This window comes from Oncorhynchus masou, chromosome 9, assembly GCF_036934945.1.
Source record: "Oncorhynchus masou masou isolate Uvic2021 chromosome 9, UVic_Omas_1.1, whole genome shotgun sequence".
NCBI classification, from domain to species: Eukaryota; Metazoa; Chordata; class Actinopteri; order Salmoniformes; family Salmonidae; genus Oncorhynchus; species Oncorhynchus masou.
Genome location: NC_088220.1, coordinates 75,523,837 through 75,536,336, shown reverse-complemented (window position 1 = coordinate 75,536,336; position 12,500 = coordinate 75,523,837). Strand labels below are relative to the sequence as shown.

At 44.8% G+C, this 12,500-nt stretch overlaps 1 protein-coding gene across 1 annotated transcript in view; it reads right to left on the bottom strand.

Moving 5' to 3' along the window:
• LOC135546636 (protocadherin Fat 3-like) overlaps nt 1-12,500 on the bottom strand; it is a 333,832-nt gene that overhangs the window by 8,852 nt on the left and 312,480 nt on the right. Inside the window, 6 exon segments of the mRNA XM_064975226.1 lie at nt 2,064-2,123; nt 4,003-4,116; nt 4,723-5,173; nt 5,562-5,835; nt 9,940-10,093; nt 11,961-12,204. Of these exon segments, the coding sequence (XP_064831298.1) occupies nt 2,064-2,123; nt 4,003-4,116; nt 4,723-5,173; nt 5,562-5,835; nt 9,940-10,093; nt 11,961-12,204 (1,297 nt within the window).

Sequence of the window (12,500 nt, the reverse complement as noted above, 5' to 3'; positions counted from 1 at the left end):
AGAATGTTTAATATATCAATGTATTTATGTATGTGTAATATGTCAGTGTATTTATGTATGTGTAATATGTCAGTGTATTTATGTATGTGTAATATGTCAGTGTATTTATGTATGTGTAATATGTCAGTGTATTTCTGTATGTGTAATATGTCAGTGTATTTATATATGTGTAATATGTCAGTGTATTTATGTATGTGTAATATGTCAGTGTATTTATGTATGTGTAATATGTCAGTGTATTTATGTATGTGTAATATGTCAGTGTATTTATGTATGTGTAATATGTCAGTGTATTTATCTATGTGTAATATGTCAGTGTATTTATGTATGTGTAATATGTCAGTGTATTTATGTATGTGTAATATGTCAGTGTATTTATGTATGTGTAATATGTCAGTGTATTTATGTATGTGTAATATGTCAGTGCATTTATGTATGTGTAATATGTCAGTGTATTTATGTATGTGTAATATGTCAGTGTATTTATGTATGTGTAATATGTTAATGCACATGTTGTGAGTAACACTGATTCAGCCCTGACCTTTTTGCAGTGGTGTAAATTACTTATTAAAAAATACTTTAAAGTTCTACTTAAGTCATTTTTGGGGGGTATCTGTACTTTACTACTTCTATTTTTTCACTGCCTTTACTTCACTACTGTCACGTGTGCTCCCACTCCGGCCTCGAGGTCACCAGGCTGCTCGTTATGGCTCACACCTGTCACCTGTGCTTCCTCAGACTCACCTGGGCTCCATCACTTCCCTGATTACTTTCCCTATATATGTCATTCCCTTTGGTTCCATCCCCAGGCGTTACTGTTTCTCTTCCTGTGTATTGTTGTGTTTATTTATTAAAACACTCACTTTCTGAACTTGCATCCTGACTCTCAGCGCACATCATTACAACTACATTCCTAAAGAAAATAATGTTGTCACGACTTCTGCCGTAGTCGTTGCCTCCTTGTTCGGGCGGTGCTCGGCGTTCGATGTCACCGGTCTTCTAGCCATCATTGATCCTTTTTTCATTTCCATTGGTTTTGTCTTGTCTTCCCACACACCTGTTTTCAATCCCATTCATTACCTGTTGTGTATTTAACCCTCTGTTTCCCCTCATGTCTTTGTCAGAGATTGTTCTATTGTCAGTGTAGTTGCTTGTTGTATAGGTGCGCGTCGGGTCCTCGTACCCATGTTTGTTTATGTATGTACCTTTTAGTGTGATGGAGCATGTTACGTGGACTTTATTAAAAGACTCCATTTTACACTCCATTTGACTCTCCTGCACCTGACTTCCCTGCCACCTATACACCTATGTCTGACAAATGTACCTTTTTACTCCGTACATTTTCCCTTTCCTTGGGCCAATACACACTTATTAAGAGAATATCCCTGGTGATTTCTACTGCCTCTGATAGACTCACTAAACACAAATGCTTTGCTTGTAAATGATGTCTGCGTGTTGTAGTGTGCCCCTGGCTATCCTGAAATAAAAATGCTTAAAAAAAGAACATTGTGCTGTCAGGTTTGCTTAATATAAGCAATTTTAAATGATTTATACATTTACTTTTGATACTTAAGTATATTTAAAACCAAATACTTTAAAACTTTTACTCAAGTAGTATTTTACTGGGTGACCTTTACTTTTACTTGAGTGATTTTCTATTAAGGTATCTTTACTTTTACCCAAGTATGACAATTGAGTACTTTTTCCACCACTTCCTTTTTGTCAGACCCACCCTCCCCCATGAACCCCTGGTGTGTGTGTGTGTGTGTGTGTGTGTGTGTTGAGGCTTGACACTTCAACATATGGGTTCCATGGAAGCTAGGTATTTGATGTGTACTGGATATATAAAGCCTACAGTATGTATGTACTTTGAGTTGACATTACATGCAAGCCATGTATTTTACATCATGCCTGAAGTACATGATTTTCAAACCACAGCACTGCCAGAGTATTGTCATGGAGAGCATTGGCATGGCATCTCATAGAGAGAGAGAAGTGCAGGGAGAAGTAAAGAGAGTGTCAGAAGGATAGAGAGAGAGAGAAGGATGGATGAGACATGGTACCTTCGTTTTCAATAGTGTCGACTGCATCATTGACCAGTCGAATGACGGTCACTATGGAGGCTTGTTGAAGAGAAGCAGAGGGAGGAGACACGGTTTGAGACACACGAAGTTGACAACGGGCTGCCAGGACGCAGAGCTACTATTGGCTGAAGATGGGATCAACACTAGAGATGTGTAGCATGAGAGGTGTCTGATCCAGAGCTACATATGGAACCAGAATTAGAAGACCTACACTCTTAGAAAATGTTTTGCTATCTAGTACCTAAAATAAGTTTTCGGCTGACCCCATAGGAGAACCCTTTTTGGTTCCAGGTAGAAAGAACCCTTTCGGGTTCCATGTAGAACCCTCTGTGTAAAGGGTTCTACCTGGAACCAAAAAGTGTTCTCCTGGAACCAAAAAAGGTTCTCCTATGGGGACAGCCAAAGAACTCTTTTGGAACCTTTTCCTCTAAGTGTGTAGGAGGGACGAACACATTGGAGAGTATCCTCAGTACACACACTTGTACCAACACACACTCCAATTTACATATGTATACATGAGGTAGGGCTGTGCTCAGAGAGACGAGAGCTGGACTGTTCAATTATGTTCTGAAGACATTCAATGAAAATCAGATAAATAGAAAAATAAAAACCAAATGGAGAAATGAAATGAACATTATAATGACATCACATCTACTGGAGTGGTCAGCCGAACTGATTCAGATTGTTCTGTGGCCTGATTGGCTAATATCAGAGTAGGATATTATGTGAAATGTGATCATCTAGACAGTGAAGAGGATCCATTAATTACGAATGAATGAAGCATCAATGTTGATATGTCAGCATTGCATTTCAGCTATGTAGTCTTGTACATAGTAGCAACACACTATGATTATATAGATTCACATGTGGATGTCAGTGATTTTTGCAGAATGACCTGAGTGATCCATGTCAATCAAGAAACAACCCTTTCTAGGCTAACTCTCTAAGTAAAAATAACTACTACTGACTTTTTCCAAATACCAAAACGCCACAAAAACAGAGCACAAGTTCCATAACAATAACAAAAACACAGACAACACAGCACAATATAACACAACACATAAACAACCACCTAAAACATGAACTGGCTTCTGCCAACAATTGGAACTGCAATATCAACGACTACAACCATTGAAAGACATGGGAATGAACAACATGTGCTTGAATGCGTAATGATGAAACAATGTCAAGTTAACAAACACAACATAGCTGTGTGGATGGAAGCAGAGTATTATTCCTCTTGTGTCAGATGTCTGTCTGTGTGTGCACTGTCGCACTGTCGCACTGTCGCACTGTCGCACTGTCACACTGTCACACTGTCACACTGTCACACTGTCACATTGTCACTTCCAAATGAAAACAACAATCTGACCGGTATGGAAATAAAACAATTCACAGGATTAAAATTACTGGATTACATTTTTTTTTTAAACCTCCAAGAATGAACATGAACAGATTATATGAAACACATAAATCAAACATTGAGGACAAATAAACTAACACACTGGATATCAAATTGTTTTCCTGAAACACTTTGATAACACAGCAGGAGTAAATGCATCTGTTGGAGAGAGGGTGTTAGTTATTGTTAACCACAACATCTCTCTTTTAATGACCTAACATCCCACCCCCCGACTCCTCCCCTAGTTCCCTATCTCTTAGGTGTTTGCAGATCTATTATTGAAGCAATATGGCGATGGCGCGACCTCATCCGACGTGCTTTAGGGAGCTTCAGCCATATTGCTTTTAAATACAGTATCTGGTACTTCTGAATCCGCAAACACCTAAGGCTAATGATAGGGGGTTACGGGAAGACAAGACTAAGTTAAGTGTTGCTATAGGACCGGATGGCAGACTACCTCACTGTCGCTATGGGTGTGGCCGTAAAGAGGCAGGAGAAAGGAGGGGCATGTCTTACCGTTGTCGTCGCAGGAGTCTGAGTGGAAGGAGCTCAGTGATTGGACCTCAGAGTTGCTGCCCTTGTTGCTCCCTGAGAAACAGGTCATCTCTTCGCCCATATCTACCATTTTACCTGCAGGGAGAGGTCAGAGGGTAAAGTTCAGGGCGTTTGAGGGCGGTGGGAGCAGGCCAGGGAGAGTTGGCCCTCAGCGTGGTTAGTCACTGAAGAACAGGCTCGTTTGTCCAGGGCTGTCTATGTTGTGGCACAAATCACACACATACTTTGGCTCCATCGACAACACTGCTGGCATCGAGAGCTAGATGTACCCCGCACTCACACTCACACTCACACACACACACACACACACACACACACACACACACACACACACACACACACACACACACACACACACACACACTTTTGATTTGGGAATCAAAGCCAGCCCATAATTAGGATGGTCTTGATAAACTGAACGTGATGATCTCTGAGTGTAGTTCTGTGTAATATGAATATGAATGAATATGGAAATGGAACAACGATGCCCCCCCCCTCAAGGGTTCCTGGAAAAGAGCATCACTTGGAGGGATACTCAATCACACAAACAGAATATACAGTATGCATGAATACACACACACACACAAGACACCACAGACACGTATGAACAAAGACTGTACCACACACAAACAGGTTCAAACACATCACACTAATACATAACTATGTCCCACACACACTGACCCTCGTCGCTGTCCCAGGGGCTCTTGTGGATGGAGTCACAGTCAGAACGACAGGGCGAGACAGGTGGCAGGTTGGGCGCCACGCTACACACCACCACCCCCCTCCGTACTGTGCCTCCCAGAATCCTGGGTGACTCTGGGTGGAAGGTGCTCATCTCAGTGTGTTCCACGCCTCTCCCGTCCGCCATCTTCTCCAGCGTGGACCGCGGATCGCCTTGGAAACAGGGTGTATATGCCATGGGCCTCACAGGCACCTGGGGCGGCCCGAGCATCCCAGCTCCGCCACCTATCACAGTGGCGCACAGCCCCGCTTCGGCGTACAGATTCAAGGGGTCTCCCGGCGTGCAGCGCAGGGTCTTGAACTGAACCCCGTTGGCCTTGTTTAACAGAGCTGCTGTTGCTGGATCTTGGACCAGCGTCAAGTTGTTACGGGAGTAGTTCTTCTGGAACACCTGGAGACAAAATATAGTTTTGGTATTTCTTGTAAAACAATATATAGGATTAAAGATGTAGGATCTTAATTTGAGACAGTTTCTGAGGCAGGAAAATAATCCTGCATCAACAGGAAATATGAATTAATGGACATTTTTGTAGGGGTTGATACATTTTTCTTACGGGAAAATCAAGTCTGACATTTCTGTGGAAATTAGAAACATCAGAAGCCTTTTCAAACCTTAAATACAATACAAGTTTTAAATGTACTACATCGCAGGACAGTGTGATCAACTTAAGATCCTACATCTGTAAAAGCAACGAAGGCTGAATTATTTGATATAACTTACACATTTCATCGTAAAAATAAAAACACACAATAATAAGTAAACAACACAATACAAATACCTTCTTACGGAAGGCGATGAAGAGGATGATGAGGGTGACGATGACGAATAGGACAACAGCAATGCCGATCAGTTCTTCTTTCCCCACCATGGCGTGTCCAGCCTGCATGTCCGGTACCACCACGGGCCGCAGGCCACAGAGCTGGCCCACAAAGCCCGCCGTGCAGTTGCAGTAGAACGAGCCGTGCGTGTTGACACACACACCGCCGTTCTCACATTCTGCTTCGCCAACTGTGGCTCCGCCCCGCTCACACTCGTTTACGTCTTCCTCGCACCTGGAGAGTGTGAACGGAGGAGGGAAGGGAGAGAAGGAAGACGAGAGAGGGATGAGGGGAGAACTTTGCATGGTAATTAGTTTAGATAGTCTGTACACTCCAAAACTTGAAGTAGGCATCAATATATCTAAACTTCTGTCACTTCAGGTGGCACTTAAAACAAATTGTCACAGGTAGTTTGTGGGACATTTAATAATTGCCTGACTAAAACTGATTAAGACTCTCCTTTCATTTGGAGGTGGGAGGGGAGACATGTAGAGAGGGTGATAGAGGACAGCTCAGGGACTCCCAGGGTGTTTCTCAAAATACTACCGTGCTACCATACTACCGTGCTACCGGGCTACCGTACTACCGTGCTACCGTACTACAGTACTACCGTGCCTCTGTGCTACCGTACTACCGTGCTACCGTACTAACGTGATACCGTGCTGCCAGGTAATAAAGTAGGGGGAGACACAGCATGAGGTAATACAGTAGGGTGAGATGCAGAGTGAGGTTATACAGTAGGGAGAGATGCAGCATGAGGTAAAACAGTAGGGGGACATGCAGAGTGAGGTAATACAGCAGGGGGAGAAACAGAGTGAGGTAATACAGTAGGGGGAGATACAGAGTGAGGTAAAACAGTAGGGGGCTGATGCAGAGTGAGGTAATACAGTAGGGATAGATGCAGCATGAGGTAAAACAGTAGGGGGCTGATGCAGAGTGAGGTAATACAGTAGGGGAAGATAGAGTGTGAGGTAATATAGTAGGGGGAGATGCAGAGTGAGGTAATACAGTAGGGATAGATGCAGCATGAGGTAAAACAGTAGGGGGAGATGCAGAGTGAGGTAATACAGTAGGGATAGATGCAGCATGAGGTAAAACAGTAGGGTGAGATGCAGAGTGAGGTTATACAGTAGGGGGCTGATGCAGAGTGAGGTAATACAGTAGGGATAGATGCAGCATGAGGTAAAACAGTAGGGGGAGATGCAGAGTGAGGTAGTACAGTAGGGGGAGATACAGAGTGAGGTAATACAGCAGGGGGAGAAACAGAGTGAGGTAATACAGTAGGGGGAGATACAGAGTGAGGTAATACAGCAGGGGGAGAAACAGAGTGAGGTAATACAGTAGGGGGAGATACAGAGTGAGGTAAAACAGTAGGGGGCTGATGCAGAGTGAGGTAATACAGTAGGGATAGATGCAGCATGAGGTAAAACAGTAGGGGGAGATGCAGAGTGAGGTATTACAGCAGGGGGAGAAACAGAGTGAGGTAATACAGTAGGGGGAGATACAGAGTGAGGTAAAACAGTAGGGGGCTGATGCAGAGTGAGGTAATACAGTAGGGATAGATGCAGCATGAGGTAAAACAGTAGGGGGCTGATGCAGAGTGAGGTAATACAGTAGGGGAAGATAGAGTGTGAGGTAATATAGTAGGGGGAGATGCAGAGTGAGGTAATACGGTAGGGGGAGATGTAGCATGATGTAATACAGTAGGGGGAGATGCAGCGTGAGGTAATACAGTAGGGGGAGATGTAGCATGAGGTAATATAGTAGGGGAAGATGCAGAGTGAGGTAATACAGTAGGGTGAGATGCAGAGTGAGGTAATACAGTAGGGTGAGATGTAGCATGAGGTAATACAGTAGGGGGAGATGCTGCATGAGGTAATACAGTAGGGAGAGATGCAGCATGAGGTAAAACAGTAGGGGGCTGATGCAGCATGAGGTAATACAGTAGGGAGAGATGCAGCATGAGGTAATACAGTAGGGAGAGATGCAGCATGAGGTAATACAGTAGGGAGAGATGCAGCATGAGGTAATACAGTAGGGGGAGATGCAGCGTGAGGTAATACAGTAGAGGGGAGTGCAAGTGCTTCTCAAATGAAATGTTTATGTGTTCTCCACACTTTCGTCCTCACAGGATTGTACTCAAGAGAAGGCGGTCAGAGAATGCACACGGAGCATGAGGTAATACAGTAGGGTGAGATGCAGAGTGAGGTAATACAGTAGGGTGAGATACAGAGTGAGGTAATACAGTAGGGGGAGATGCTGCATGAGGTAATACAGTAGGGGGAGATGTAGCATGAGGTAATACAGTAGGGGGAGATGCAGAGTGAGGTAATACAGTAGGGTGAGATGCAGAGTGAGGTAATATAGTAGGGTGAGATGCAGAGTGAGGTAATACAGTAGGGGGAGATGCTGCATGAGGTAATACAGTAGGGGGAGATGTAGCATGAGGTAATACAGTAGGGTGAGATGCAGAGTGAGGTAATACAGTAGGGTGAGATGTAGCATGAGGTAATACAGTAGGGTGAGATGTAGCATGAGGTAATACAGTAGGGGGAGATGCTGCATGAGGTAATACAGTAGGGGGAGATGCTGCATGAGGTAATACAGTAGGGGGAGATGCTGCATGAGGTAATACAGTAGGGGGAGATGCAGCGTGAGGTAATACAGTAGGGGGAGATCCAGATGCACATGGAGCATGAGGGTGTGGAGCACGGTAGAATGAATATTGAATGCACACGGAGCATGAGGGTGTGGAGCACGGTAGAATGCATATTGAATGCACACGGAGCATGAGGGTGGAGCACGGTAGTGTGCATATTGAATGCACACGGAGCATGAATGTAGTGTGCATATTGAATGCACACGGAGCATGAGGGTGTGGAGCACGGTAGAATGCATATTGAATGCACACGGAGCATGAGCGTGTGGAGCACGGTTGTATGCATATTGAATGCACACGGAGCATGAGGGTGTGGAGCACGGTAGTATGCATATTGAATGCACACGGAGCATGAGGGTGTGGAGCACGGTAGAATGCATATTGAATGCACACGGAGCATGAGCGTGTGGAGCACGGTTGTATGCATATTGAATGCACACGGAGCATGAGGGTGTGGAGCACGGTAGAATGCAAATTGAATGCACACGGAGCATGAGGGTGTGGAGCACGGTAGTATGCATATTGAATGCACACGGAGCATGAGGGTGTGGAGCACGGTAGTATGCATATTGAATGCACACGGAGCATGAGGGTGTGGAGCACGGTAGAATGCAAATTGAATGCACACGGAGCATGAGGGTGTGGAGCACGGTAGTATGCATATTGAATGCACACGGAGCATGAGGGTGTGGAGCACGGTAGTATGCATATTGAATGCACACGGAGCATGAGGGTGTGGAGCACGGTAGTATGCATATTGAAAAACAACACTAGTCTCATATGTTCACAATCAAATAACGAACACGCTGAGGTTGACTTTCCTGATCTTTCTCATCTGAAATTAAATTGGCTTTGATGATGGAACAAGCTTCTGGCGTGTGTGTGTGTGTGTGTGTGTTTCAGCAAGTAATAAAAGAGTTTCAGTGCATTAATTAGTGAGCTTGTGACTGTAGCTCATCCTCATTAAGACTGCCTGTAGCCTTGATTTCTGAGGCATTAGATATTCTAATGTAACACAGTGGAACACCCCTAAACCCCTGGAGACAAGGAGACAAGCAGAATGAAATGTCATATATTTTTATCTTTCAACTCTTTGAGTGAATCTTACAGGCTGCAGGCAGCTTGGGGGCTCTGCCTCTCCCGAGTGGCACAGCAGTCTAAGGCACTTCATCTTAGTGCTAGAGGTGTCACTACAGACCCTGGTTCGATTCCAGGCTGTATCACAACCAACTGTGATTGGGAGTCCCATAGGGAGGTGCACAATTGGCCCAGCATCATCCGGGTTAGGGTTTGGCCGGGGTAGGCCGTCATTGTAAATAAGAATTTGTTCTTAACTATACAGGTTAAATAAAAAATATAAATTATACTCATCTGCCTATCACTGTAGAGAAGAGCTGGTGTACTCTGCCACCCAGTGGAAATGATGAGGCATTGCATTTACAGTGATGTTATTTATGACATACATTATATTATTTCCACTACTTTGGCCAGTAGGATGCTGACATGGTTCAAACAAACAGCTAATTTAAAAGGTGGGTGTTTATGTGTCTCTCTGTGTGTCATAAATGGATGTTATATTCTGTGTGTCTGAGACTCCCAGGGTGTATGTTCAGGACAGGAGTGTGTTGGCGTGTACACTGTATGTTTACAGTGTGATCATTATTGTGATAGTAACTCACGTGATGCCCTTGAAACCTCTCCTGCAGCTGCAGAGGAAAGCGTTGCCGATGGCTTTGCACACACCGCTGTTGTGGCATGGGTTGGGAATGCACGCCGTGATCTCAGTCTCACAGCGCCCCCCAGTGTACTGGGGACCGCAACTACAGGCAAAACCTGACAGAGAGAAGAGGGGGAGAGAGAGGGAGAGATAAGAGAGAAAAAAAGTACATTTACATTTTAGTTATTCAGCAGACACTCCAGAGGGACGTACAGTTAGTGCAGTCATCTTATGATAGCTAGGTGAGACAACCACACATCACAGTCATAGCAAGTACACTTTTCCTCAATAAAGTAGCTATCAGCAGAGTCAGAGCTCTGAGTGGGGGGGGAAGTGTGTGTTAAATGAAGTATTCTGCATACAGGTGTGTAGTGCTACAATTGAACAAAGCATTCAGACCATCACATCTAACACACACACACTCCATCACACACACACACTCCATCACACACACACTCACGCTCCATCGCACTCACGCTCCATCACACACATAGGAATGTGTTCAGTGCCGTGGAGACTAGTGTGTGCATTGTTTGAGCTTTGCCGGTGCTGCCAGGGATAGTTGGCCTCGGGTTGACGAGAGCTTGCCAGCCTAAACACAAACACCTCTGGGAAATCACACGGGTACACATACACCTTCTGGAAAACACAGGGAAATGTCATTGCGTTTATTGACACAGCGCAATCACACACACACACACACACACACACACACACACACACACACACACACACACACACACACACACACACACACACACACACACACACACACACACAGCGGGATACATACACAGATAACCTTTACAGAGAGGTCGGGCATGCCAAAAAATGATCACAAAAATTACAACAAAAATCCCCATTAACTGAACCTTATTACAGCCAGGACAAACATGACAAGTCCCAGAATGCCGTGCTCTTTTCAGAGCGCTCCGCCTCTCGTTGTGAATTAGAAATGCGAGCGAGGAGACTGGGAGAGATCAACCCGCGGGAGCGTTAAGTCACTTTCTGTGTGTTGAGACTTGGCCTCGATGTGTTAAGTCAGCACGTTAAGTCAAGGGGTCACCATGCTGAGTCCAGGCTGGGAATTTCGATAGCGATGACATTTAACCAGGCTTCCCTATTGACTGCAGTAAAATGCCAAAGGATGAAGAAAAAAAATGTCTTGAGCCTTCACTGTAGTTAGATTTGAAAAGGATACGATTTGTTCATGAAGGCCTTTTGAGTTCAGACAAAAAGAGGAGAGATATGAACCGACAGAAAAACTAAGAGCAGCTCGAGAGATATGACAACACAAAGAGAGGAAGAGGAGAGAGAGAAGGTGATCAGGCAGACAAAAAGGAGCAGACAGAAACGGGCAGACAGATAAAGGCAGACAAAAAGGGAGATGAAGGAGTATAGAAGGCTATTTCACAATCACACCTTTGGGAAACAGTGGGTCAAGGACAGTTCAATTAGGAGTTAATTATGGATTAATAATAGAACAATGTTGAGGGGAGATCCAGATTTCTGGAGTGGTTATAGTCAGCCGGCTGGCTCAGGGGCAAAGGCTGGCACAGATCACCATCCATCACCCTGGTGCTAAACGCTAATCAATCAAACTATCAATCAGGAAATCTTCCTATCAGTGTGTGTATTATGGACACTAAAGGTCACCAATAATCTCTGTCCTCGAGAGCTACAGGGTGGTGCAAGCTTTTGTTCCAACCCAGGCTATTTGTTTCACACGTGCACCAGAGGAGGCTGGTGTGATGAACAATAGGAGGACGGGAACGGTATCAAACACAACAAACATATGGAAACCATGTTTGACTCTGTTCCATTTATTAAATTTCAGCCATCACAATGAGCCCTCCTCCTATAGTTCCTCCCACCAGCCTCCTCTGGCGCGCGCACACACACACACACACACACACACACACACACACACACACACACTGCCCCGACCACATCCATTTCCATCTTGCAGTTCACCAGACTCACCACCGGAGGGCAGGCTGTTGCAGGTAGCGCCGTGGAGGCAGGGCTGTTTCAGGCAGGCATCGGGGTAGAGAACACAGCCCAGTTTCAACTCTGTCAGGCCCACCACCTCAGCATAGCGACTCCTCTTGTTCTGCAGAGGCAGCTCGTTGTTGTTGAGCATCACTGAGTCCAGGCAGCCCTGGAAGCCATCCGTCACCCGAGGACCCTTCTTGTCTGTCAGGCTGCGAGAGTTAGGAGGTTGGACCTGGGGGAGAGGAGAAACATGAGTGACACATCGGATTTATGTATACAAACAAACAAATATTGTACTGTATATGAATATGTATAGGATACAAAACTAAAACATCAAACCAGAATACCTAGCTTTTTCATGTTGTTTTCTGAGTATGGAGCAAGCATTGTTCAGACAACTACATAATATAACAACATAATGTATATATCAACGATGTCGCGCTCGCTGCGGGTGATTCCCTGATCCACCTCTACACAGACGACACCATTCTGTATACATCAATGATGTCGCTCTCGCTGCGGGTGAGT